This window comes from Mesoplodon bidens (genome assembly GCF_964165515.1).
Source record: "Mesoplodon bidens genome assembly, chromosome: 13".
NCBI classification, from domain to species: domain Eukaryota; kingdom Metazoa; phylum Chordata; class Mammalia; order Artiodactyla; family Ziphiidae; genus Mesoplodon; species Mesoplodon bidens.
In genome coordinates, this window is record NC_138169.1 from 29,344,744 (window position 1) to 29,370,833 (window position 26,090).

The 26,090-nt window shown below is 50.6% G+C and overlaps 2 protein-coding genes across 9 annotated transcripts in view; one reads left to right on the forward strand and one right to left on the reverse strand.

Moving 5' to 3' along the window:
- Positions 1-3,508: 3,508 nt before the first annotated feature.
- MPPE1 (metallophosphoesterase 1) lies at positions 3,509-21,706 on the forward strand. 5 transcript variants are annotated; one of them, XM_081252321.1, is made up of 13 exons: positions 3,509-3,837; positions 9,688-10,460; positions 10,845-11,242; positions 13,745-13,853; positions 15,521-15,624; positions 16,213-16,287; positions 16,964-17,072; positions 17,184-17,252; positions 17,331-17,453; positions 18,047-18,187; positions 19,105-19,283; positions 20,795-20,857; positions 21,204-21,706. In XM_081252321.1, the coding sequence occupies exons 3-13, from the start codon at positions 10,950-10,952 to the stop codon at positions 21,247-21,249; spliced, it is 1,311 nt and encodes a 436-aa protein (XP_081108447.1). In that variant the 5' UTR covers positions 3,509-3,837; positions 9,688-10,460; positions 10,845-10,949; the 3' UTR covers positions 21,250-21,706. The 5 variants fall into 5 exon arrangements, with proteins under 5 accessions (XP_081108447.1, XP_081108445.1, XP_081108443.1 ...); XM_081252319.1 differs by lacking the exons at positions 20,795-20,857; positions 21,204-21,706 and having other exon boundaries at positions 3,510-3,837; positions 16,982-17,072; positions 19,105-20,746; XM_081252317.1 differs by lacking the exons at positions 20,795-20,857; positions 21,204-21,706 and having other exon boundaries at positions 3,511-3,837; positions 19,105-20,746.
- A 36-nt stretch (positions 21,707-21,742) lies between these two features.
- The window catches only part of GNAL (G protein subunit alpha L), an 84,000-nt gene continuing 79,652 nt past the window's right edge, over positions 21,743-26,090 (reverse strand). For all 4 annotated transcript variants that reach the window (XM_081252313.1, XM_081252316.1, XM_081252315.1 and 1 more), the window contains 6 exons: positions 25,432-25,505; positions 24,942-25,000; positions 24,565-24,685; positions 23,680-23,810; positions 22,377-22,444; positions 21,743-21,902 (listed from right to left, as the gene is read on the reverse strand). In XM_081252313.1, coding sequence (XP_081108439.1) covers positions 21,756-21,902; positions 22,377-22,444; positions 23,680-23,810; positions 24,565-24,685; positions 24,942-25,000; positions 25,432-25,505 — 600 coding nt within the window. In that variant the 3' untranslated portion in view covers positions 21,743-21,755. The remainder of the gene's footprint in view (positions 21,903-22,376; positions 22,445-23,679; positions 23,811-24,564; positions 24,686-24,941; positions 25,001-25,431; positions 25,506-26,090) is intronic.

The following is a 26,090-nucleotide window of genomic DNA, read 5'->3' on the forward strand; positions in this document are numbered from 1 at the left end:
ACTGATAGAATATCCCATGGTTACTAATCTGCTTTATCCCCTCTTATACATGCAACTGTGTTAGAAGGACACTACAAATAATATTGCTACCAATAATGCTAACTGAAAACAAGAATTCGTCTTTGCATGTGTTCTCCATTCTTCCGCCATTAAAAAAAAAGCTGTACATCTATCTTGTCAGAGCGTATAGCTATTACATACCACTCTCTCTTTTAACCCTAACTTGGTCTTAGGTCAAATGACACTGTGACTTTGATGTTCACCTCTGGTCTTTACAGCAATGTCCTCCCTAGTCATTCTGATGGTCTGAAGATTGTTTTCTGGGAGAAATCACGGGAACTGAATTCTCTGAATTCCTGCATGTTGATAACAGTGGTCTATGACCTTTATAATTGAAATTCACTTTTGCTACATATAAAGTCCATAGCTCACATTTTCTTTCCTTACAAAATCTTAAGTACATGTACTTTGTTCTCTTGTGGCATAAAGCACACTGTCAGAGTTTGATGATAACCTAAATCCTATTCCCTCATAAGTCACTTGCTGTTTTTGCCTGGATGCCCAAAGATATTTTCTTTTCGTTTTTATTGAAAACCCAATAATTTTACTAGAATATGTCTTGGTGAGGAACATTCTGAATTCATAGTCTCAGGTACGTAGTGTTTGCCTTCGATATGTTTCAAGTGTGCCTATTTTTTATTTCAGGAACGTTTCCTTGAATTGCAGGTTTTAGAACTGTTCTCTCACGTTGCTTTTATCTTCTGGGACTCCTGTTATCTGTTGGTTGCTCTTGGCTGTCCTCAATATTTGTTGGCCTCTCTTACACTCATTTGTCTTTCTTCATTTTTTAAAAATTTATAAATATTTTCTCCTTTTCACTTTTCATTTCTCTTAAGGTGTTGTTTAAGTTCCTTTCATTCCTTTAGTTCAGTCTTTATTTCTTAATCTTTTTCTTTTATTTCTAATTTCTCCTGATTCTGATTTACATTGTCTCTCATTCTCTGAATGTCTTTAGTTTGTTCTGAAATAATAGGTGACAGTTTTGGTCTGTTTTGTGGGTATGTTTCTGGTGCATGCTTTCATCGTCTTCAGGAATGTTATTCTATTTGTTGTTCTCTTTTTTCTGATGATAACTTTGCTGACTTTTGACCTCACTTCTTCCCTAATGCTCATTCCTGAATTTACTTCTGAACATCCAAAAGGAGCAGCGTTCAGAGAGCTTTCGCAACACATTCTGTTGCTGTCATTGGCAGGCTAACGTGTGAGAGCTTGCTTTCTGCAATTCCCTCTTTCCCAGTTTTATCTGCACTTCTTTCCTCCATGTCTCTCGTCCACATCCTGCAAATTCTCATCCCACCCTGGGAGTCTCCCTCCATGTGGGGTCTTGTTCCAGAAGAATTGCTCCAGCCCCTCAGGCCCATCCGTGGGCCCCTTGCCGCTGGACGACGAAAAATCCTTCCTGTTTTCAGCTGCTCTCCTCTCCATGCTTCCTGCGGAACCTGATGCTATTTGGGGTTCCCTGTCATCAGGTCCATTAGATTCTTTACTGTTCCTGTTTCTACCTGCATCTACACTGATGTCACCTGGTCTTGTAGCGATCTGTGGTTCATCCTCACTCCCCTGACATTTGGGGGGTTTGTGGGAATAACTCGTCAGATCGTTTTGCCCTAAGCATGGTCTATGGGTTTTGGATCTGGTACCTACTCACTCAGTTCACAGCACCTAATGGATAAATGGCCCTTTAACCTTCAACACGTCTGCAAAGTCTCTTTAGCCACATAAGGAAATCTGTTCACAGGTCGGGAGACATGGAATGGACATCTTTGGGGGCCATTATTCTGCCAAACACTGTGCCATACACCCATCTCCTTGCTTCAGCATTAGCAACATTTTGCCAATAGCGGTTATTCTCCTATTTCCCTACCATAAAATTTTTTTCTGGAGCATTAAAGAAAATTCCAGAAATCATATAATTTACCTATACGTATTTTAGTATGATTCTCTAATCTTAAAAAAATACAGGGGAATTCCCTGGCGGTCCAGTGGTTAGGACTACAGGCTTCCGCTGCAGGGGGCATGGGTTTGATCCCTGGTCGGGGAATTAAGATCCCACATGCTGCATGGGGCGGCCAAACAAAACAAAAAACCCAAAACCAACCAACCCACCAACCAAACAAAAAAACCCAAGAGCATTATCATAGCAAAATTACCAATAATTCTTTAGTATCACCTCACATTAATTCCATGTCCAAGTTTCCCAATCTTTTAAAAAGTGTTTTTGGTTTTTTTTTTGAAGTTAGTTTGTCCCAATCATGACCCAACCCAGGCCAGGAACTGCATTTGGCTGCCTTGTTTCCCATCTGATTTGCAACAACAGATCCTCCTCCTGCCCTCCTCCTTTTTGTCGTGATGCTGCTTGTTGAATAAAGAACTTGGGTCATTTCGTCTGTAAACTCCCCACATTCTGGGTTCGGCTGACCGCTTCTTGCTGGTGTAACATAGCATGTTCCTTTTGTCTCTGTATTTCCTTAAGCTTGTAGCTCTAGGCGTAACCGGATTTCTTTTTTTTTCCTTTACTTTTCCGGTTAGTGAGAATACTTTGGAGGTGATGCTTACCTCCTGTTGCATCATATCACTGTTCATACAGAGTCCAGTTGTGCCGGTTTTGGTGATGTTAAAATTGTTTATCAGGGCATATTTGAAAATATTCCAATATTTTAATTGTAATAATTACCACTTACTACTTACTTACATATACCAGGAATTTTGCTAATTGTTTTCTATGCGACTTCTTATATTACATCTCAGTACATTCACTGTACTCATACATTTGAAAAACGGACCGTACTTGGTTGTTTGGAAGACTCTGAACCACTGCTCCGAGCTTGTTTGTTTTTTTGACATAGTGATTCTTGCTCTTGATTTACGGGGTTATTTTGAGGATTATTTGAAGTAATGATATGAAAGCATATTGAAAAGTAGAACACGCCCTGCTATAGTGTTATTAAAAAAAGAAAATCCAAAATAAACAGTTACTGTGATGTCTGTCTCACTTATTCCGCACCCGTTTCTTGAAGGCGCTGAGCCAGGCCCCGCAGAAGAGGATGAAAGCGGCCGGGTGCCGGCGCGCAGCAGCCGGAGAGGCGGGGACGCAGGTGAGCGGCCGCACAGCCACTCTCCGCGGGAGCCCGGGGAAAGGCCCAGAGCCGGCCCAGCGCCGCGCGCCCCGCCGTGCGCCGCCCCGCCCAGCGCCCCCAGCGTCTCCAGCCACAGGCGCCCCCACCCAGCGCCCCGTGTGCGTCCGCTCCCCGCGCCCCACCCCGGCCCGCGCCCTGCCTCAGCACCCCAGCCCGCGCCTCCAGCGCGCCCCGCCCCTCCGCCCCTGCACCTCTACGCCCCGCTCCCCGCCCCCAGTGCGCCCCGCCCCCCGCCCCTGCGCTTCCACTCCCGAGCCTCTACGCCCCGCCCCCCGCGCCCCAACGGCGCTCGGGCCCCGCCCCGCGCGCTCGTCGCCCGCAGCCCGCTGGGCCCGTTGCTGAGCAAGCGTTTCGCCGCCGGCAGGTTCGGGACGTCCGGCGCACTGAGGCTGGTGCGGGAACGCACGGGGTGCGCCCTGCGGATGCGGACCCGCGGTGGGAGCCCGCGGCCAGAGGCCGGCGCGGGGCTGGGCCTCCAGGACCGGAGCAGGCGGCTGCGCAGGCAGGTGGGGGCCAGGCAGCCGGGCTCCGTGTCACCTCCGCGCTGAGGCGTCGGTGCTTCCGTTCGTTGCTGTTCCCGGCCCTGCGAGCTGCAGCCCCCTTGCCCTTTTAGGAACGAGGTTTACCTCTTGAGAAAACGGTATACTGGAAATTATTTATTTGCTGGAAAATTACCATTACCTAAGGCCCATGTATTAAATCGTAGGGGCTGCTCCCTTCCTAGTTTGCTGCTGTAGATTTTTAGAAACCCGTCTTATTTTAAAATGTAATTTAAGATGGAAAATTTAACATACAAACAGCCACTGATGGCATTGTGGTAATAATGAATTTAACATTAATGGACAAGTATTAAACATGTTTTAATGCTAGTTTTTTGGAGGAGGGAAGTTAGCTATTCAATGATAGCTTTGAAGTTAAAAATCAATGGATGAAATATTTTGCTCCCAGTGATGACCTGCAGCTGCTATTGCTGTGTGTTGGGCCATACAGAGCAATGTTGTATACGTGTTTTATGTGTAAGTATTTATATTACAACTTAAAAGAACTGTTCTTGGCCAGTAACTAATGTCGGTCGTTAGGTCGTTAGCTGTGTGGTTCTCGGTGTCTTTTACTTTCAGCGTGGCTCGGGTTCCTTGTGTGCCGGAGGCAGCAGCCACTGTGCCCTCTAGGATTGCTGGATCATATAGTTCTATTTGTAATTTGGGGGGGAACCACCATACTGTTTTCCACAGTGGCTGCACCATTTTACATTCCCACCAATAGTGCATAAGGATTCCAATTGCTCCACATCCTCGTCAGCACTTGTTATTTTCTGTTTGTTTTGTTTTGTTTTTGATAATAGCCATCCTGTCCCTTTTTTATTTGTTTTGTTTTGAGTGACTTGCGTGAGGTCACACTCTGGGAAATAACACACTGGGGTGTGGTCTTCCCCGGCTGTTGGGATCACCCGGGCCCCAGACATTAGGGGAGACCCCAGGAGCTCCAAGCGCTTCTGTGTCTTTCCCTTTTAGAAGAAAGTGTTTTCTCCAAAGAGTCTGGGGAAGACTGTCATCACTTCCCTCCAACCAGAGAGCTGCCCGGGCTCTTCCTCTGTTTGAGTCCCACACTGGGGCTGGTGAGAGGATGGTTCTGGGCGTGCGTTTGCCAGTCTTTACATTCCCGCCTGGCTCCCACTCAGAGGAGCAGGAACAGCCTCTGTCCTTTTCCCTCTTGTGTCTGTGATGAAGGTAGACTGTTGTGCATTAAAGAGAGATGATGGACTGAAACAGCCACGCTGTGTGTTTGTAATTCTAAAATACCCGGGAAAATAAATAAAACTAAACGTAAGCCATTAAGTCCACACACATTAATTGAGCACCTGCTGTTTGCAGGCACCAAGTGGGCATGAGAGGGGGGACATGAAGATAAATGGGCTGGGTTCCTGTGCAGGGAGCAGAGAGCCTAGTGCAGTAGGAAGTATTGTTGATGTCATGGCCAGTGCACACAGGCACGTGTACAGAAAAACGGAGCTCAAAGCTTTACTCTGCCTTTCCTCCACAGTGTGCCCTACAGGCTTGTCTTTTCTGTTTTGTTTTATTCTATTTTATTTTTAAAAATTTGGGTCAGAAACCACCAAACTGATTTTATAAACCAGTGATGAGTCTCTTCTAGCTTTTTGAAAAATTCTGGGATAGTAGTGTTATCGAACCAAACTTGGGTCAAATCTACTGACACCAGATTGTGGTGAAGGAAAATGCGGTATTTATTGGAAAGGCGCCAATACAAGGAGGACAAGTGGCTCGTGCTCTAAAACCCCAAACTCCCCATGGTTTTTCAGAGAAAAGTTTTTATAGGCAAAATCTGGGGGGAGGGTGCAGGGTGTGTGGCTTCCTTCTGTTTGGTTGGTGGTGAGGTAGCAGGGCGGGGCTCCAGGAATCTTGTGCTCAGCCTCATGTTGCCTTTTCCACCTGTGTGGGAGCCTTAGTTCTGCAGAAGAGCTCAAAGTCATGATTACTTGTATCTTGAGGGGGGAACCAGGACCCTGCCCCAAGGCTGCACTATTGTTTCTTGACTGTTACTTCCTTGTCTCTGCATTCCTTCCCTTTTCTGATTAGTAACTGTTTGAATCTGCCCTTTGGGACTCAGGAAAGGTCAAGGAGGTTGAGTGAAGCCTATTTTCTACAAACGAGAAACGGGGCACACAGAAAGGCCTTGTACCAGAGTGGGCCCCATAGGGTCCTGCTCCATTTCAGTAGATGTTACTGAGCTGTTTTTTTACTGTTGTCGTGTGTGTTGTCAGGAATAAGAAGTGTGTGTGTAGTAGAGATCAGAATACCAAGATTCAGCCCTGTAGGGGTCAGCAGGGCCTCTGACATGTAGGTAAGCCAGGAGGGGTCCTAGACCTGTGAGTCCGCCCCTTCATCCGAGGCCAGACTGAGCTGTGTCGGGAGTCTGTATGGCTTTCCTGCTGGGTTAAATTTGATGAGCTTAATAAAACCGGCAAATTGAACTTGGGGAATGAAAACAGTAACATTTTATTAATTTTGCCTTTTGAACCCAAACCTGCTAACGCAGAGGAAAGCTTCTAATATGGACAGAATTATTCATCATTAATCCCAAGAAGACCACACACAGAATATAGTCTTTATCATAACCTCCCACTTCCTCCTCTTACAGGCTGGTGATACAGATGGATAAACACATCTTTTTCGTGTGTTTATTGATCAGGCAGGAGGGGACGGTGGCATCTGGGCCTGGGAGGGACCAGACCCCCTGTCGCTTAGTCTAGGAAAGGACACGTTTTCTCTCCATTCACCTGTGAGAGCCTGGACGTGGAAGGGACAGTAGCATTTGGTGGTTCAAGCTGTGGCTGTGTTACCGGAAGGGGAACCCCTTCCAGGGCCCAAGGGTGGGGTCTTTAATACTCAGAAGTGAATTGTCCAAGGAGACACATGCACTGATGAAGCAGAAGACTTGACTTTAGTGGGAAGGGGCACCCAGGTGGAGAGCAGCAGGGTAAGGGAACCCAGGAGACCTGCACTGCCACATGCTTGTAGTCTCAGGGTTTATGGTAATGGGTTTAGCTCCCCAGGTCATCTATGGCCAGTCATTTTGCTTGTGCCTGTATTTGGTCCAATTCCTGGCAGTGCCGGCATCTCAGTCAAGATGGATTCCAGTGTGAGGGTTTCTGAGAGGTTGGCAGGAGATATTGTAGGCAGGCGTCTCCTGCCTTCTTTTGGGCTCTCCCTAATTCTTCTGGCTGTTGGTAGCTTGTTTGTCAGTCTGTGTTCCTTATCAGGACCTCCTGTTGTAAGATAAATCATGCAAGCGGTCATTATCCTCCCTGGGCAGGGCGGGCAGTTTCAGTCAGTGGTTCCCTAACAGCTGTGGTGATCTTAAGTCACTGGTTTTTATTATGGTTGAGATAAAACATAAAGTTTACTTTTAGTGAGGCAAGGGTCTGGGGGCTTCAGGTGTGAAGCGTTAGAAGCACCACGTAGTGAATGAATGGAGAAGCAGGGTCAGCCCAGCGGCTATGGCTCCCAGACCCTCCAGTCACTGGCCCTCCTTCCCCGGACCTGCTGGGTTCCACTGACCGAGCCTGCGGGAATCCCTCAGGGTGTGAGCTTGACTCTAATCTCGTCCTGAGAAGCCTGCCTCATAGGGATGAAATAAAATTCATATTTTATGGCAAGACGAGAAAACCTTAGATACAAAATTTTTCTCTGCCCATTTGGGCCTCCTCCCCCCTTTAGTGTGTGCTGTGCACCTGCACTGACCAGCCCTCCTTACTTAGAGAGGGCTTTCCTTCTTCATCTCATCAAGTGGCACAGCTCCTTACGGGGTGACCTTCCTTCTTCAACTTGTAAGGGACCGTGACGGCCCACCACCCACTGCTCGTACGTGCAGGCCTGGATTGTGTAAACTGTCAGTGATACGTTTGATGTGTGACCCTTTGTCTCAGAAACAAAAGACCATCTCCCAGGTTGGCTTGAATAAAATTTTCCATTTTTTCCTTAGATCGACTGTTGGTTAATTTTACTGTCAACAATAGAAAGACGTACTTTAAAAAAAAAAACACTTTTGTGAACATTTCTGTTAATCTCCACGGGTGCAGTGGGGGCAGGTGCTGTGACCCCCCGAGGCCCAGGGAGGGTCGGGGACTTGCTGAGGTCCCCCAGCAGAGCTGCGGTCGATGAGCCAGGGCTGCTCTCTCTTGCTCTTTCCTGCCCCACCCGGCCGCGGCCGCAGGGTAGTGATTGGTTGCCCACGGCCGCAGGTTCCCTCGAGCCGGGCCAGGAAGTGAGCAGCAGCCAGGTCCCTGAGGCCGGCCACAGGCTGGGAGCCAGCAGAGGGCCATAGGAAGCAGCCGTGGTGGAAGTGACGTCTGGTCCCCTGGCGTGGGGCTCAGAGCTGCGCCTGGCCTGGTTCCCTCACTGTGTCAGCCCTAAACACTGCCTTCACTTCAGAAGGTTAAGGGGGTGGGCTGTGGCCATGACGTTGCAGACAGCATTAGGAACACGACTTTGATGGATGGTGCAGTGAGTTTTGGAAAGAGGAAGAAAAGCAGTTTCCAAGCTTTGAGCAAAAGGAATTCTGTTTGAAAGATTTGGTGTCAGAAGCTGTCAAATATGGTTTTCACTCTGATGGTGAGTTCTATTTTTTTAATGATCACATTATACCAGGTTCACGTGGCATTGGGGTTTTCTCCAGAAAGTGTGTCCCAACAGCCTCTGGCTGGCCTGCTGCCCCCCTTCTTTCCTTTCTTCCCCTTCCCTCCCTCCTTCCTTCTAAGTCCTCTGGTTTGTTTGTTTATGGCAGAAAGAACACGGAAGCCTGAGGAAGGGCCAGGGCTCATGCCCTCTGACCTGTTTGCCTGGGCCTTTATCTAAGCTGACAGCCGTGGGGCATAGGGCGGGCTGGGAGGGGTCCCCGTGCCCACGGTGCAAACCCACCGTGTAGGTCTCTGTCACCATGCCGTGGGGAACAAGGTTCTCTGATGGAGCAGTGGGCGTGGAGGGGCCATTTAACTTGTCCTTAGGGTTTTCTCGTTGGGAAACTGGGACCCACAGAGCAAAGGCTGCTGACAGACCAGCCCCAGGGCTGGGGCTCCCTCCCTCTCAATCTCGTGGGTGGGGACATTAGGGTCTAGCAAGTTTCAGCTGCTGTTTTGGCCTTGGCTTTCAGGATTTTAGGAGAGTCTAGGACTTTGAAAGAAAATGGGACAGTGAGAGCAAGTGGTTTTGGTACATTTGAATGAGTCCAGGCTGAGGAGGCTGATGGTGTTGAGAGGGTTCGTTACTCCTTTGAGTCCCTTCGCTTTTCCCTCTTTTATCAGCGAGCAGAGAGTCTGTGCCCCGAGTCACACTGACGGTTGTCCACACCTGAGGTGTGACCGTGATGAGTGCATGGCAGCAAAAAGAACCTGCTCCTCCTCCTCGTGCCATCCGAGGAAGCGCTGGCCATGTGGGCAGAGGTTCGCGTGGGGTGACCACACGTCATGAGGTGGCACTGCCACCCTCAGAGCCACTCTACACTCTCCTTAGAGAAAACGGGTGGGGAGGACAGTCCAGGTCAGAGGGGAAGGGCTGGCTCCCATCACCGACGGCCCAGACCTGGGGGTAAAGCTGTCATGTGTCATGCGTCTTCCGTGATCCCAGGTCACATGCGCGGCTGCCTGTGACCTCTGTGTCCCAAGGGACGTGTTTAAAATCTAGCCTTTGAGCCCTGCTCCCTCTCCCATCGGGTACTTACTATAAACAGTGCGGTTTGAGGGCAGACACGGGACGGGATGGGGAGGTGGGAAGCACCTGCCCATCATTTCCTCGTTTCTAAAAAGCCGCCTGTGCAGGTGAGTCCTGAGCAGTGCAGCCCCACAGCCGTCAGCATGATTTTAGTCGTCGAAAGCCGGCTTCCTCATTGATCAGTTTCTGGTATTTTCAATACTGGGTTGTGTTTTAAGCTTTTGTTTAATGGCTTAACATACATGTTTGCCCCTGTTTGTTTTTAGGTGAGGTTTTGCTGTTTTTCCACGTCTTAGGGGTTGCGTGTTATAAACCCCACTGTGAAGTAGGCTGGGCTTTTACAGGTGCAGGTGCGAACATTCTGGAAGCCGGACTTTGTGGCGATTGTTTTAAGCCCTAAAAGAATGAGTGTCCATGTCCCTTTGGTTGTCAACCATATGAAGGTTCCTAGATCCATCCTAGAAAATCACCTCCCTGGAAAGGACTCTCTGTATTTATTGGCTCAGTTAGGATCCATGGTGGGTGTCTCCACAGCTCCCCCTGCCTTCTGGAGCTTCTCCCGAGTCTGAGCTCTCTGTGGCCTCCAGGTCACCACATGTTGTAGGATCCTGGTCTTGAGTAATAGTGGAGGAAACTAAAGTGGAAGGCCACCTCTCAAAACCCACCTCAGGCCACCCTTTCATCAGCATTCTCGTCAGATGTGTCAAAAATGGATGCCAAGTTCATCTATGATTCAGATGAACCCGTGAACATTTGAAAGTTTGCCGAAGAGAGACAACCACACGTAAATGTCTTATAAAGGAAGGCCATCTAGAGTTTAAGGCTGATGTGCAGGTGAAAACCCATGTTTGTGGGAATGTGTGTAACCCAACGCAGTGTTCATGGCTGTGGCTGCATCAGACCCCAACCCTGAGCCAGCGAGGAAACACCTTGTCTGTGAATGTCTACTTCTTTTGTGGAAGAGCCGTGTAGAAAAGTGGAGAATTCACACCAAAGGCAACATGTTACGTGGGGCTATGGCCTGTTGATTTTTGAGGAGGTAGGTGGGGCATCCTTTTGGGAGCCAAGTGGCACCTGCTTGCTAATTGTTGACTTTTCCTGTTATGTCTTGCACCTTAAACATCCTTCCCTAGACTCCCTCCATCTCATGATTTCTAAAGTAGTAATAAAACTTTGTCATCTTGGTGGGAGGATCATTCTAGTAGTGGTATCCTGTCACGTGGAGGTGTAGAGACCACCTAGGAAGCCACTGTTTTCCCTTATCTGTAAGTCATGTGGTGGGTCGTCCTTGTGAAAGTACAGGACAGTCCTGTTTATCTGGGAAGGTGATAGGGTTCTGGAACTTGCTAGTTCTTAATGGAGGGCTAGTGACAATGGCTTGTTATGGGACACACATCACCTGGTCCTCTTCCTTTCCCCACAGGTACTCGCCTAAGACACCAGCGCCAGCTGCACCTGGCCAGGAGTCTAGTTTCCTTGTGGGAAGTCTCGTGGATTTGACTTGGCTGCTGCACCCCCAGGCAGGGACATGGCTGCAGGGGACATGGCCTCGACCCGGCTGGGGGCCGGGCAGCACCTCCATCCACTGAAGAGGAGGGGCTTGGTGCTGCTGAGACTCACGGCCATTGTCTTTGCTGTGCTTCTCTTTTGTGAATTTCTAATCTATTACCTAGTGATCTTCCGGTGCAGTTGGCCTGCAGTGAAAACTCCCACGGATACCGGTGGACTCGGGACCCCTGAGCCTGTGCTCAGGGCCATGTTCTTGGCTGACACCCACCTGCTCGGGGCTGTGAGAGGCCACTGGCTGGACAAATTACGGAGGTAGGGGCTGGACAAATTACGGAGGGTTTTCTGCGGGTCCGTAGGCTGGAGGCTTGTCAGCCTCTACCCACGGGTTGGGCCTCACGGCTTTAGGGACGCGTTCATTATTTTCTCCTCAAAGAAGGACGTTTGGGGCATTTGGCTTTTCCTTTAACTTACTATTTACTGAGTGTCTGTTACGTACAAGGACCCAGGATTGTGAGTCGGGTGTGGGTCCGAGTCCTGTGGCTCTGGACTAGTTATCAGGCCTCTGAGCTCCTTTGTCTCCCCGTCTGCAAGTGGGTTCATATGGGAAACCTCATGGGCCATGTGGACGAGGTCCACGGAGGGGTCTCCCTCTCCCCCTCACCTCTCTGGTGTGAAATTTTGAGCCCTTGGGTTTGCCCCTCTGGGAGACTGGAGGAGGAGCAGATTTGTGGTTGTTTCCCTGGGGACAGCTTAGACCTGCTTGGCTTAGTTTGTTTTCTCATTGAAAGGCTTTTAAAAATGTTATTTAAAAAAATTTTTTTTAATTAATTAATTATTTATTTTTGGTTGTGCTGGCTCTTAGTTGTGGCAGGTGGGTTCCTTAGTTGCGGCTCGTGGGCTCCTTAGTTGCGGCTTGCTGGCTCCTTTAGTTGCAACATGTGTGCTCCTTAGTTGCGGCTCGTGGCCTCCTTAGTTGTGGCTCACCAGCTCCTTAGTTGCGGCTCACGGGCTCCTTAGTTGTGGCATGCGAACTCTTAGTTGCGGCATGCATGTGGGATCTAGTTCCCTGACCAGGGATCAAACCTGTGTCCCCTGCATTGGGAGGCGGATTCTTAACCATTGCGCCACCAAGGAAGTTCCTAAAAATGTTATTTTTAACTGTGGTAAAATGAAATAATGTAAAACTTACCATCTTAACCATTTTTAAGTGCACAGCTTGGTGGCATTAAGCACATTCACAGCACTGTCCAGCTGTCACCCCATCCATGCCCAGAACCTCATCATCTTCCCCAGCTGAGACTCTGTCCCCACTGAACACTGACTTCCCCTCCCCTCCCCCAGCCCCTGGTCCCCCACCATCTACTTCTGTTTCCAGCAACTTGACTGCTCTCTGTTCCTCAGTAAGTGGGTCCCACAGTGAGTGTTTGTCCTTTTGTGTCTGACTTGATTCACTAAGTGGAACGTCCTCCAGGTCCACCTGTGTGGTGGCAGGTAGCAGGATCTCTTTCCTTTTTGAGGCTGAGTTTTACTCTGCTGTCTAGACGGACCACATTCTGTTTATCCGTCATCTGTTTCCGGACACTGGGTTGCTTCCACCCTTTGGCCTTTGTGCTTGATGGCATGAAGGCAATTCCTGCCCTGGTGGCCCTGTCCCTGGCACCTTCTTGTCACCATGGCTTCATTTGTGCCTCCCTGGACAGGACTTTACTCCTGTGGGCGGGAATGTCCTCCAGTGCTTGGGATGTCCCCAGGGTGGGCGAAGGAGGCGGGACGGACGGCGGGGCTGCTGTACCTTCTTCCTCAGAGTTTTAAACCCCAGGAGGCATGAGCTAAACCAGGGCTAGGGTGAGGCCCGGGTTCTCTGTTTGGGCTTCACCTAGGGAGCCTTGTTTATGAGCAGTCACGCGAGCAGCCTGCCCTGTCCTCCTGCTGCTGCTTCTACACACTTTCCTCGCCAGGGTGAATAACAGTAAATCAGGGCAAACCAAGATGTGTATTTATGAGGCGTCCTTGGTGAATCAGTGGCCACGCAGAGAGGTTTCTTGGCCTCAGTCTCCCCTGACGGACAGTTACCGTCCCCTCTATCGTGCACCGGACGTAAGGCCCGCTTTGGGAGGGGAGAGGAGCTGGGATCGCAGGACAGTGGTGGAGTCGGAGTTGGCCAGGGAGCTGGAGGCGGGGCAGGCGCTGCCGATTTGAAGCCCCACCTGTGTGGGCGCCGTGCCCGCTCACTTCATCCCGTGACTATCGTGAAAGCAGGTTTCACTGTCTCGTTGACCACAGAGAGACCAGGAATCAAAGGCAGTAGGCAGCGTTGGCGAGGTGACCACAGGTTGCTGGGGGGCGCCGTGTTGGGCTGTGGCCTGTTGGGCTGCAGACCCAAGGCTCTGAGTGGTTGTCTTCCTCTGGGAGTTCTGATGCTGGGCTGTGTCTCTCGTCTCCCCCAAGAAGCCCTGTGCTGCATCTCCTCCGTGTGTCCGTCGGCATTGGCATCTTTGGAAGCCGCATCCAGGCCTCCCAGGCCCCTGGGCTCTGGTGAAGGAGGGACAGCTTCACGTGCAGGGTGGGGCTGGTGTGAGGGTCCCACCCAGGGAGGCAGTCCTTGCGGTGGTGGGAGGGGCAGCCTGACGGTCCCCTGGTGCCTTTGCCCCCTCAGTGAAGCAGGTGGGGACCCTGGCTCTTCCAAGCAAGGGGGGCCATGGAAGAAGGAGCGGGGCCCTTTTAGTTCACATTTTAAATGGCCCATCAGACCATCCGCTGGATGTAGCTCCGCCCGAGAAGCGGATTGACCCTTCCTTTCCTCTTGGCCTCCAGGGAGTGGCAGATGGAGCGAGCCTTCCAGACGGCGCTGTGGCTGCTGCAGCCCGAAGTCGTCTTCATCCTGGGAGATGTCTTTGACGAAGGGAAGTGGAGCTCCTCCCAGGTAAGACCCTGCAACCCTGGCACCCTGGTCCTGTGCTGAGGTCCAGTACAGGAAGCCCAGGGGGTCGTGGAGCCCTGGCCGTGGGTCAGAGGTTCCAGCATGAACAGTGTGTGGCCTGTCCTGAGGTCTTTGGGCTCTGTGTCAATGACAGTCCTGAGTTAGGTCGGCTCATCTTAGATTTGTCTGTGCAGGAGACACCTGGGTTAGCCAGACGCTTCCCACGAAGCTCTCGGAAGGGGAAAAGTAAGCAAGAGGGAAGCGTTTCAGTTGTCCCCGGAGTTACAGAGTACATGCTGAAACGTAGCTTGACTTTAGGCTCTTAAAATATAATGGCTACATCATGAGATTGTGCTATGTACAGGTTACTTGCTTTCCTCTCATTTTCCTTCCTCTGAGGAAGGTGGGGGTAGCCAGGCCCTGGTGGGAGGAGGTTCCTTTGCCCTCGGGCCCAAGATCGGGTGATGTGAACCTTTCCACAAACCAGAGAGAAAGTCCCTTCTCACCTTGGCTGTCAGAATGCTTTGCCTACTACATTCCTGGGATTAATGGGGGAAAAAAAAAGCTGTTCTTGCTGCTTAGTTAAAAATGTTCTGTCACTAATGGTTTTGGATGATTTTTTTTTTTTTGGCTGTGCTGTGCAGCATGTGGGATCTTAGTTCCCCAACCAGAGCTCGAACCCGCGCCCCCTGCATTGGGAGTGCAGTCTTAACCAACTGGACCACCAGGGAAGTCCCCTGGAAGATATTTTAAAAAATTAATTGAAATTTCCCAGGACGGTCCTAAGCTGTACAAAGAAAGTCTTGGTCCAGGTATGACAGAAACCCAGTGTTCATAGGGTTGCAGTGTTTGTTGTGATCTAGTGCAGAACTAATTATGAAATAATGGAAATGCTGTATGTAAAAAGCAACTAGTTATAAAACGAGGTTGGGTATAGATGTTGGTTTTGCAAATCAAAGGGAACATTTTATCTTTTTCTAATTTTATGTTATTCTAACCTTAAGTATTATCTGTTAAAGTCTTTGTAAATGTATTGAAGGAATCTCTATCCAGCTTATTTCCCTAGGTTGGGCCAAATTTAAACCTTTTAGGATAAAGTTTACTACTGTTCAACTAGGTATCGTCCAGCCTGGAGTGTTTGTCCAGTTTATGTTTTTGGGCTTAATAAAAATAAGAACTAAACAAGCATCATTCTCAAGCTTTAACAGTTAAAGTCAGAAAAGTCTTGAGATATTTGTTGGACTTTGTCTTTCCCCCGTGTCTCATTGGGCCCTACCCCATCGTCCAGCCTCAGGGAGTGTGACCCCATGGGAGCTGCTGGTCCTCATCCTGGGGGGACACACAGTGTACTTGATGTTTCTGCAGAGCCCGTTCTTAGAACAAGCCCAGATCTGTGGGCATCCTCACTCAGCCTGGGGTCTGTGCGTGGCCGTTAGGTGACCTTGAAGTAGTGGGTGTATGAAGCAGGTGGTTTGGGGAGATAACACCATTTCATTAAAATTTGGCATCAAATTAAATAGTTAAAATATTAAGTTAGTTTTGGGAAAAGAATGTTAGAAATTCCGTATGTTGGCTTTATGAACGTCTGATCTGGGCGGGAGTGACCTCCTCACCCTCAAAACAGGGCAGGGAAGGCTCCCGGGCCACAGCGGTGGTGCTTCTCCCCGCAGGCCTGGGCGGACGACGTGGGGCGCTTCTGGAAGATCTTCCGACACCCGCCCCATGTGCAGTTGAGGGCCGTGGCCGGCAACCATGACATCGGCTTCCACTACCAGTGAGTGGTCAGAGGAGGCCCCTGCGCACGGCTGTGCCTTCCTGCCTGCCCAACCTGGGGGGCCTTACCTGTGCGGTCAGGTGGTGGGGCTCCACGCGGGCGGGACTGCTGTCCTGCACATCATACGCCTGCTCCACGGCTGATCTGTATGTGCCCTGGAGTGATTCTAACTTGAAACTTAGATTTCGTGGCCAGTTTTCTTCGGGAATCAGAAAACAAGACGATTTGGGCTTTACTAGCTAATGTTCACACAGTGCTTCTGATGTGCCAGCCTGTTAGAAGAACTGTACTTCTGTACATTTAATCTCTTATTTTACCTATTATTTTTTATTACTTTACCCACTGTACCAGTGAGGAAGCTGGGGCCCTGGGGACAAAGCTGCTAGCCCCAGGCTCCAGGCCCTGGGCTGGTCAGTGGTGGGGCAGTGGGGGTGGCACCTTGCCCACCTGGGGCCCATGGGAGCTCAGAACGAAAGGTGCTGGTCGGGCCCTCAGGTCCCGGAAGTTACTTTCTGTGTTCACGATACTGCTTCAGACGTCTTAAAATGGCTCGTTCTGAAAACTGTTTCTTTTTACAATTGAACGTAGGATGAACACATACAAAATAAAACGATTTGAGAAGGTTTTCAACCCTGAAAGGCTGTTTTCTTGGAAAGGAATTAAGTGAGTATTATCTATGAATTCTTATGAAGACCCCTAGAACTTGATTTTCCTTAAGAAAGTTTAAACACGATGGTCATGTCCCAGATCACTGGATTAATCGGCTTCTTATCTCTAAATTCTTTAAGTGTCAGGCACCTTCTTCATGCCCGGTGGACGTGCATATGGGAAAGGAAGGCACATGTAGTGGGCGTTTCTGACGGTGCACTAGAGGGAAGGGGGCCCAGGGAACCACAGCTGGCCTTGTTGTCAATCCCAGTTCGGGCTCCTCTGGCCCAGCTAGCTCTGCAGCACCCCTAGCCCCACCGGGTTTTAGGCTTTGCTCTGTTGTCTTATTTCACATCATCTCCAAAGGGAGCCAGGCTGTGTGGGTGGGTCTTTGTCTCCCCATTTTACAGCCGAGATCCAGGCACACGAGGTCAGACGCTCAGCGTGGCGGTCACCTGGGACCTCTCACACGTTCAGGGTGGGAAAGCCTTTACCGTGTCTTGGACTCGCCCAGAGATGCTGTTTTGTCCTCTTAGCATCGTCTGCACCTGCAGACAGAGCACAGCCGGGCTGAGACTTACAGCTGTGCTGGGGTTTCTTCCCCATGGGTGTGTAGCTTCTGTGTCCCAGGGACACAGTCGCCAGTGGACAGCACAGGTGGCCCATGGCTGATCTCCTGCCCTTGCCTCAGTTTCGTGATGGTTAACAGCGTTGCACTGGAAGGGGATGGCTGTGATATCTGCTCTGGAGCAGAGGCTGAGCTCCTGGAAATCTCTCACTGGCTGAACTGCTCCCGGGAGGTAGGACCCCACACTCTCCCACCCCCAGGGCATGGCCTCCCCGCCTTCCCTCCCCACCATCCACCGTCCAGTGAAGGCGGGGTGTGAGTTAAGGGCCTGACCTCTGACCAGCAGGAGCACCGCCCCCAAGAGTGTGGAGACGGGCAGCGGCTGCCGGCCTCGGCCCCCATCCTCCTGCAGGTGAGGGGGTCCCCGCCCATGTTTGGAGGAAGCGTCCAGGGTCTTATGGTCCCCTGACTCCTCTCTGACCCTGGACAGCACTTCCCGCTTTACCGGAGAAATGACGCCAACTGCTCCGGGGAGGACGCGGCACCCCCCGATGAGAAGTATACCCCCTTCAAGGAGCGCTACGACGCGCTCTCCCAGGAGGCCTCGAGGAAGGTTTGCTGCCTCCGGGACGCAGGGACGTGGGGACACAGGGAGGCGGGGTGGGACAGGCAGTGCCTGCACAGCTGTTTCATCCTCCCCCCCCGCCCCCTCCCCAGGAAACCCACTTCTGTTCCCTAAGATCTAGTTAATAATGTTCTCAGCTATTCTTTATTCTGTTTTACCATCACCACGTATTTAGGAAGGTGAATGACACTTAGAGTTTTTAGGGACTTAATTAGAGTGTGCTTTCTTAAGTGTGTGTGTCTGTATGTACATATTCACACGAATATTTATATACTATATGGTGTATGTAATATGCAAAGCAAAATATAAGTACATTTATGAAGTAGGTTTATAAAAATATTTATAAAGAGAAAATATAATTTAAAATATGAAATCTGGGATGAGAATAGATTCTCCCTAAGAGCCTGAGCTCAACTTTTGGTGGAGTCTAAACAGCCCAAAGGATTTTCAGGGCCGAGGGAAGAGGGCCCGCCTGCCTGCGGGGGCTTCGTGGTAGCCACGGGGCGGTGGCCGCGGGGTGGTGTCTGTGGCGGTGGCCCTGGGCCCTGGCTGCACTCTCCCCACCTCCGCTGTCACTGCAGCTGCTGTGGTGGCTCCGGCCGCGCCTGGTCCTCAGTGGCCACACGCACAGCGCCTGCGAGGTCCTACACGGGGCCGGCGTCCTGGAGGTCAGCGTGCCATCTTTCAGTTGGAGGAACAGAAACAACCCCAGTTTCATCATGGTACGTGAACCTTTATTTTCATCTCAAAACTTTCATACGTATTTAAATCAACACAGTGATCAACTACTGAATTGCTGCAATCTGTGAAAATACACAGAAGCTGTAAACACCACCCCCCAGGCATACCAGCAGGAACACCTCTCAGGGGACAGTTGTGGCTGCGGGGGTACACCTCAAGGTGTCTCATCCTGCGTCCCTGCAGTGCCCTCGGGTACCAGCTCTGCCTGTTCTGTTTTCTAAGGAAGCAGGGTCAATCTTGTGTTATTTTCCAAACATGCCCATTTGTTCTGACAGAAAAATGCTACAGCTCTTGCACGTTTATTAAAGATGTTAATTAGTGATGACCTGAAGCTTCAGCTCCTTTCTTTGACCCATGAGTCCAGCATCCAGGTCACCGTGCTTCCATGTCAGGGGCTTTTACTTCATAACAAGATGGGGAAAACCTCCTGTTTTCAAATTCAAAGTAAATGAACGTTCCCCACTGTCATTCCACATAGCAAAAACATTTACCAAAAAAAAAAAAGAAAAAGAAAAAGCTCACTGAGATGCCCCCAGCATCTGGTATACGTATTTCTGGTAACAGCTGCTTATTTCAGCATTAAGTGGCATGAAAAACAGCCGTGTCCTGCTTGTTCCTGGATGACCACTGATGCTAAGTCTCCAGGCCTCTCTGAACCCCTCTGCCATGTGCCCCCCTGGGTTTTAGAGGAACCCCCCGTGCCAAGGGCTAGATTCAGTGGAGGTCAGCTCCAGGTCGTGTGCACTCAGCACACTGGGACCCAGTGCTTGGGGGCGGGGGGGGTGGCTAAAGGCTGTGCCCTCGGTCTCAGGTGCCTCAAGCCCAGCGGCTGCCTTTCCTCGGTTGGGTCTGTGGGTTGGCGCTGTCACGGCAGCTAACGGTCTCGCTTACTCTCCAGGGCAGCGTCACGCCCACAGAGTACGCCCTTGCCAAGTGCTACCTGCCCTGCGAGGACACGGTTCTGACCACGTACTGCACGGCGGCCGGGGGCCTCGTGCTCCTCACGTTAGTCCACGCTGGGCTCGTAGCCTCACCTTTTCATTTTGGTTGGAACATGCTCAGAAAATTTAAGACCAGGTGAGTAGCAGGGGACGTTCTGCACTTAGTAGTAAGTCCCGAAGCCAACGAAACTGAACTTCAGGCAGTGCCTACGGAGGGCGAGACCAAAGTGGGCCATGGGCACAGCTCGTAGGATCTGGGTTGCTGGTGCAGAGTCCTGCAGAATCAATAGTTGATTGTGCTGTTCTCACGCTGTGAAAATGGGACTTGTCTCTACAGCAGGTCTGTCTTCTCGTTTTATCAAATATATGTGTAATCAAAGATTGTGTCTGTACAGTGTGTAAAAGCTATGAATGTCATCACTTGCATGCACTAGACAGCCTTCCGTCCCCAAGATGTAGGGTGAGCTGTTCACAAATGCTGGGTTTGCTTCTGTCCTCCTATGAGTAGTTCTCAAGTTCTTATATTTTATAAAGCTGTATACTTAAAATAAAATACAGATGCTACGAGCAGGAATACACTGTTCTCAAGACTTTTGTATTTCTGTGCTAAATTTATGGAATCAGATTTTTATTAATTAACTAATTTTTTGGGGCTGTGCCACGCGGCATGCAGGATCTTAGTTCCCTGACCAGGGATCAAACGTGTACCCCCTGCAGTGGAAGCACAGAGTCTTGACCACTGTACTGCCAGGGAAGTCCCTGGAATCAGATTTTTAGATGAGTGTAATTTTCTCTCCAGCAGACCAAGTTGTTAAATTTGAATTGAATGCCTGTCAGTGATCAAAAGAAACTTGAAAAATGGACCAGGAAGAGGCTTTTGGTATTTAAAAATAAATATGCCGTGGTAATTTTAAACCGGATAAAATGTATTCTTTTTGTGTTTTTTTCCCTAAGAGTCTGGCTCTTCAATCAGACTTTTAAGTAGGAAGTTTAGTTACAGCGGAATTGTTGAATAATAATGCATGTAAAAATATACAACTTCATTTTTTTTGGGTGTATGTGTGGGGCTGTAGCTCTTCCGATTTTCATGTTTTACTTTGAAAATGCAATGGAAACTGAAAATCATTTCCACTTTATATGTCTCAGTTCAACTGAGAGTTATATGAAATAATCAAGGATGACAGGAACAGGAATTCGATGATAATGAAATAAAAAAATGTGATGGTGCATTGTCTGTAAAGTTGTCATCCTTTATTTCATGGAAGAGCAGTATTTAAATGTGGATGAATTTACAAAGGATTATAAGATGCTGATTTATAGAGTAAACTTAAAAATATTAAAGACTAAAGGACGAAATGGGAGTTAATGCAGTAACGCAGGCTAGGCTGCCCCATCTCTGCATTTGTGTTGTTGAAATATAACCTTGGACAATTTAAAAGATTGTCTTTGACCTGAGAAAACCGCCCTTAAGGCCATGGATACGCGAGAACGGCTTTCGAGGTCTTGAGCTGGATGTAACTCATGAGGCTGCATTTGCAAGTCTAGGTTGAGAAACAGCCATGTATTTTGACTTTGTATTTCAAATAAAGGTTTTGTAATGTTTCTTCTTCAAAAGGCAAATCACATTCTATCCTTTGATTCTCCAAGGCCAGAGACAAGCCTGGAACCCTTGTCTTCTCGCTCTTTGTTTACGATGAGACCTGTGGTCAAGTAAGTGGTTCAAAAACTTTGACTGAGGGAATGGGTGACCTTGGAAAAGTCTTTAAATTGCCAGATAATTGAGAAACATGTTTTCTGGAGAGAAAAAACATCCTTGGTTCCCCGAAAGAAGCTTGTGATGTGGGTGTGGCATTTTGTGAAATGTGGATGATTAACGTGTATCATTTATATTTATATAAATTTATATATATATGTATATTTATCAAGGAGTATTGTTAAAAAGTACCAACCTGATAAAGTACCCTAAACTCTCTATACACCATTCACTCCCTTTCTCAGAGCAAGCGGCAGTATGATGACAGCTGTTCAGCACAACAGAAACACGTTTCTTTTACAGGGACAGCCATAGTCAAGGCACGGAGATCTACAGGGATTTTCCTTGAGTAGTTATACAAAATAATATTACATTTTGTGGTCTGTACAGTGTAATAAACCAGCAGTAAAACAACAAAAAGAACCTATGAAAGGAGGCCGTTGCCTGAGCAGCGTGAGTCTGGGGACCATCGTGGACGGGACACATGTGGCCAGAGCGAGGGGGCGGTTTCTGCTGAGGTGTGGATGGTCAGAGGGGCTCTGACACAGAGGCTGAGGCCAGCCGCCCCTGGAGACAGGACTGAAGGGGGTTCTGTCCCCACTGTGGCTTGGGGACTCCTCTGAGTCGTGGGCCCTTGGGGTCAGAAGGGCGACGCCCCGTCACGCTTGGGCCAGTGCGTCTCCCCATCTGCCAAGTTCTCCACAAGTCGGGGCCCCCTCACCCCCACACAGACCGGGGCGGGGAGGTGGGGGCAGAGGTGGCCGGGGGCCCGGTGGTCACGAGAGCCCACACGGTGGACGGGGACTCGCTGCTCTGTGCCGGGCGGCCCTGGGACGCGGGGCGGGGTTGGGGGGCTCACAGGAGCTCGTACTGCTTGAGGTGCATCCGCTGGATGATGTCCCTGCAGTCGTTGAAGACGCGGCGGATGTTCTCTGTGTCCACGGCACACGTGAAGTGGGGGTAGCAGTAGTGCTTGCCGTCACCTGTGGCTGTGCTGATGCGCTGCGGAGACGCAGCCCGTCAGCTCCAGGGGACCGAGGGCCAGGGGCGGGGGCGTCTGTGTCAGGGCTGAGCTCCCCAGATCTCACTTTTTATGTAAGTTTGAAATCATCTCAAAATACAGAGTTTTTTCAAAAAAGGAACGTCTGAACCTGAGCAGGTCCGTTTCCACGTGACCCTTGAGCTGAGGAGAGGCCACACCCTGCATCCCACTGAAAGGCAACACGCAAGTGGGGTCGGTCATCTCAGTGCCGCCCTGGGGCCTGTACCCTGCCCGTTCCTGCTGGGAAGCTGTGTGACCTGAGGTCAGAAGTCCGACCTCCCTGAGCCTCCGTGTGCTCAGCTATGAGATGAGGGAACAACACCTTCCCATCCCTCATTGTTTGGGGGAGATTAAATAAGCTCGTGAGAGACTAAGTGCAAAGAGCAGGGTCACCCTAAGGTGGCAGGACAGCAAAGGGCAAGGAAAATGCTCACCAAGAACAGATCCCGGATGAAGAACTTAGCTCTTGTGACTTTGGGATCTTCTCCTGCATCTGGTGTCGCTGTAGAAAATCAAAGGGAATTTAATTTAAGTGACATGACACACAGATACAGCTGGATGGAGGCTGTGCACACAGAGCACGGAAGCACACGGGCCATGCAGCCAAAGACTGAAACGTGACCTTCGTCTCTCTCCTCCTCCCAGGTCACTTTGACTTCAACAGTGGTTTGCGTTTGGTGCAGGGTGAACAGCTTCTACTCAAGTCAGATGAAGCGTCTCACTGACCGGTGAGCCGGCCCCCAGTCGCCTGCACCTGGTGAACCGTCCTGCAGGGAGGGCTGCCAGCTCATCCTGAGACTTTTCCCAGGAAAAATGCTGACCATACAGGGTAAGGGGAGCGAGGGGCTGGTTCCCAGGAAAGGTCAGAGCAGGCCCGGTTGCTGAGGGGTGGGTGGCATGGGGGCTGGGGTGCTCCCAGACGGCGGCTGCTACCCGGGCCCAGGAAGCACCCCGCCAGGCTGGCTGAGGTTGGTGCAAAGACCTCGATAGGTTTCTTAACTTCTAACTGAAGTTTCTGGGAGAGCCCCCTTCATCCTGCTTTATCCAGTTTGGGATTAAACCTTGAGGAGTGGGGTTATTTTGACATAAGCACATCCCTCCTTGGAGACTCTGGTGGCCCAGGAAACTCAAAACCCAAGAGCAGCCACTGGAAATGGGTCCCGACTCCTCCAGGTTTGCCAGACGGGACCTTCCCGTCTTCAGCACTGAAATTCCCACGTCCCAGGAGCCTCACAGCCTCCCGGGACGGCTGGTCACCCGATGAAGTCACCATGCTGTGGCCAAAGTCATCGCTGGGGACAGAGGCCTCAACACGATGGTCCGCAGCGGGCGGCTCAGGACAGAGGTCACTGCTGCCCCGTCCCTGCGGGCCCGGCTGGAGTGGCTCAGACAGCGACTTCCCTGTCAGTCACTGTGCAGGGTCAGCAGGCAGGTCCAGGCGGACCGACTGACACAGGGCCCCGGGAGGCAGAGCTTCCCCGCAAACCCCGCATTCACGTCAAGCTGCCCTTCCTCCTCCTGCTCAGCGTGGACCAAGCTGGACTCTGAAAATTTTACAAACGGGACCCTAAGGACATCTTAATACTCTAGAAGCCAAGGGTGGGGCAGGAGTCAAGAAGATTGATCTAAATTAACTGAGTTTCCTAGATTCATCAGAACCGTAGGAATTACAGTTACAGGGCTACTGAAAGAACAATTCTTTCCCTTAATCGCAACATACTTGTTTTGGAATCTTACCGTCTTCAGGAATAGTATAATTTGCGTACTCTGGGAAGTAGTCTTCAATCTTTGATTTCCCTGCCAACACTTTTTCTGCCAGCATATCCTGTTTGTTCAAGAACAAGATGATGGAAATGGTCCGTAACCACCTGGAAAGGAGCAGGAAACACACAGGTGTGGGTCCACTGCCTGAGCAGGCACCTCTGTCGCAGGCATTATCCATGGAGAGGACAACATGCTGCCCTCCGGACGAGGCGCCGGGCTTGGGATTATTTGATGCCCCGGAACCTCAGCCCCCACTCCATCTGCACACAAGACTCCCTCATGAGGATAAACTCTCAGGACGGGGATTCAGCTCCACGGGGCTGTTCTGGCGCCAAAGCCAAGGTTCACGTCAGGAATAAATACGCTCGGGTTTGTGTGGTGTAATTTACTAGTAAAGGGTCAGAAAAGCGGGAGAAGTTAAAGCTCTCACGACAACAGAAACAGAATAGATGGTCACGCAGGGCATCTGCGGATCTTGGGCGAGGAGCTGCGTGTTGAGGGTCTGGGTGGGGACTTGTCACTTCGCTGACAAGTTGAGGGAGGGGCTCAGGGGTCATCGAGTCATGAGCGGATGTTTTAAATGGGCGCTTTTTGCATTTTAAAAACCAAACAAAACCAATTTTGAACCGTATATAACCTTAGGCTTCCAAAACAGAGATCTGGATTTTCCTGACAAGGTCCCATCAGCTTCACACCCCCATCTTAAGTAAGTCTCTACATTAAATGGACTGAAAGAGGCTTCTTAGGGTTTTAGAAGATTTATCACAAGGAAGGACTGCATCAGAGAACAAAGATGAAAGCAAGCCGAGAGGCATTATTTTTAAACCCAGAGGGAGACCGAGTTTACTGTCTTGTCACCTGTTGTTCCAGATGCTCTCGAAAAGGTCCAGGGACTCCCGCAGGCGGTTGGTATTGTTATCTTCCCGGATCACCATGTTGTAGCTGCTGCAGGCGGCCACGTAGATGATGGCGGTGACGTCTGGGTGGGAGGAGTGGGGGAGGCACCTTGGTTATTTAGAGCAGTTACGGCCACCCATGTCCGGGGAGAGCTCCCTTGTGATCGCAGGATTGACCCGGGGCCCCCAAACTAGCAGAGACAGTGTGACCCCAGGATGCTTAACTTCTGTATTCATGGGACTAAGGCACTTGATAGGTGAGCGGATTGAAAACTACTGAAACAGTAGCAGGAGGGAGTGTGGGTTTGTCCCCATTTTCTTGAGAGAGGGAGAAATCACCGTTGAAGCACTGGATCCATTTTCTTCTCTCGTCCCTCTGGCCTCCGACATCAAACATGCTGGGGGAGAACATGGGTTGGGGGGTGCTGTTAGCCGGGGGTGGGAGGACATCCGTCCTTTTCTCTCCCCTCCTCCTGGCCCGTGGCTCTGCTCCCCAGGTGACCTCGTGCACGGGCCCAGCGGGGCCTCCCCAGTCTGGCCCAGATGGGTGTCCACACCCCGGTATTTCTCTGAGCCCCGGCCCTTAGCCCTGTGATCAGTGGCCGCTTGGCTCTCTTTCCCCCTGGGCAGCCCCTTGCCTGCGTCGTCCTCCTCTGCACCTGCCTGAGGCCACCGGGCTCGAGTGCCTCACTTCCCTGCACTGACACCTGTGCTTGTGGGCACGCACGTGGGTTTGCAGCACTGTAGGCCCGGGATCGCCCGGTATCCAGGCTGCTTCCCCGACCCCAGGCCTGGGGGCCCCGTGGGAGGGTCCTGCCCACACGCTTACTGGAAGTTGACTTTGTCCACTTGGAATCGTGTCTCGAAAATCCCTGACGTCAGAACTCTGCACCTGAGGAGGTCCTGGAGGCAGAGAAGAGAGAAGCAAACAAGTGACCCCTGTCCTCAGGAGGACAGCCCGGGGCAGCCAAAGGTTGCGAGTGTCCCAAACAGCAATTCCCTCCATCGGAAAAGAAACAGGACTTAAAAACTCAGACAGGGGCTTCCCTGGTGGCGCAGTGGTTGAGAGTCCGCCTGCCGATGCAGGGGACACGGGTTTGTGCCCCGGTCCGGGAGGATCCCACGTGCCGCGGAGCGGCTGGGCCCGTAAGCCATGGCCGCTGAGCCTGTGCATCCGGAGCCTGTGCTCCACAACGGGAGAGGACACAACAGTGAGAGGGCCGCGTACCGCGGAAAAAAAAACAAACAGACAAATGCTCTCGGTCTCACTCCCCGGAGAAAGTCACAGTTAATGTACTGGTTTGGTCTTGGAGACTTGATGGCTCTGCTTTTATTTCCTTTAGAAGCTTCTCGTAATCACTCCTGAGTGTTCCCTACTGACACCATGTCCCCAGCAACCCACCAGTGTCTGGGGAGAGGCGCCTGTCCCGCCAGCTGCCGCTCTGGATCAGACTCTCTCTCCTCTCACAGTTCTAGTCTCTGAGGTAA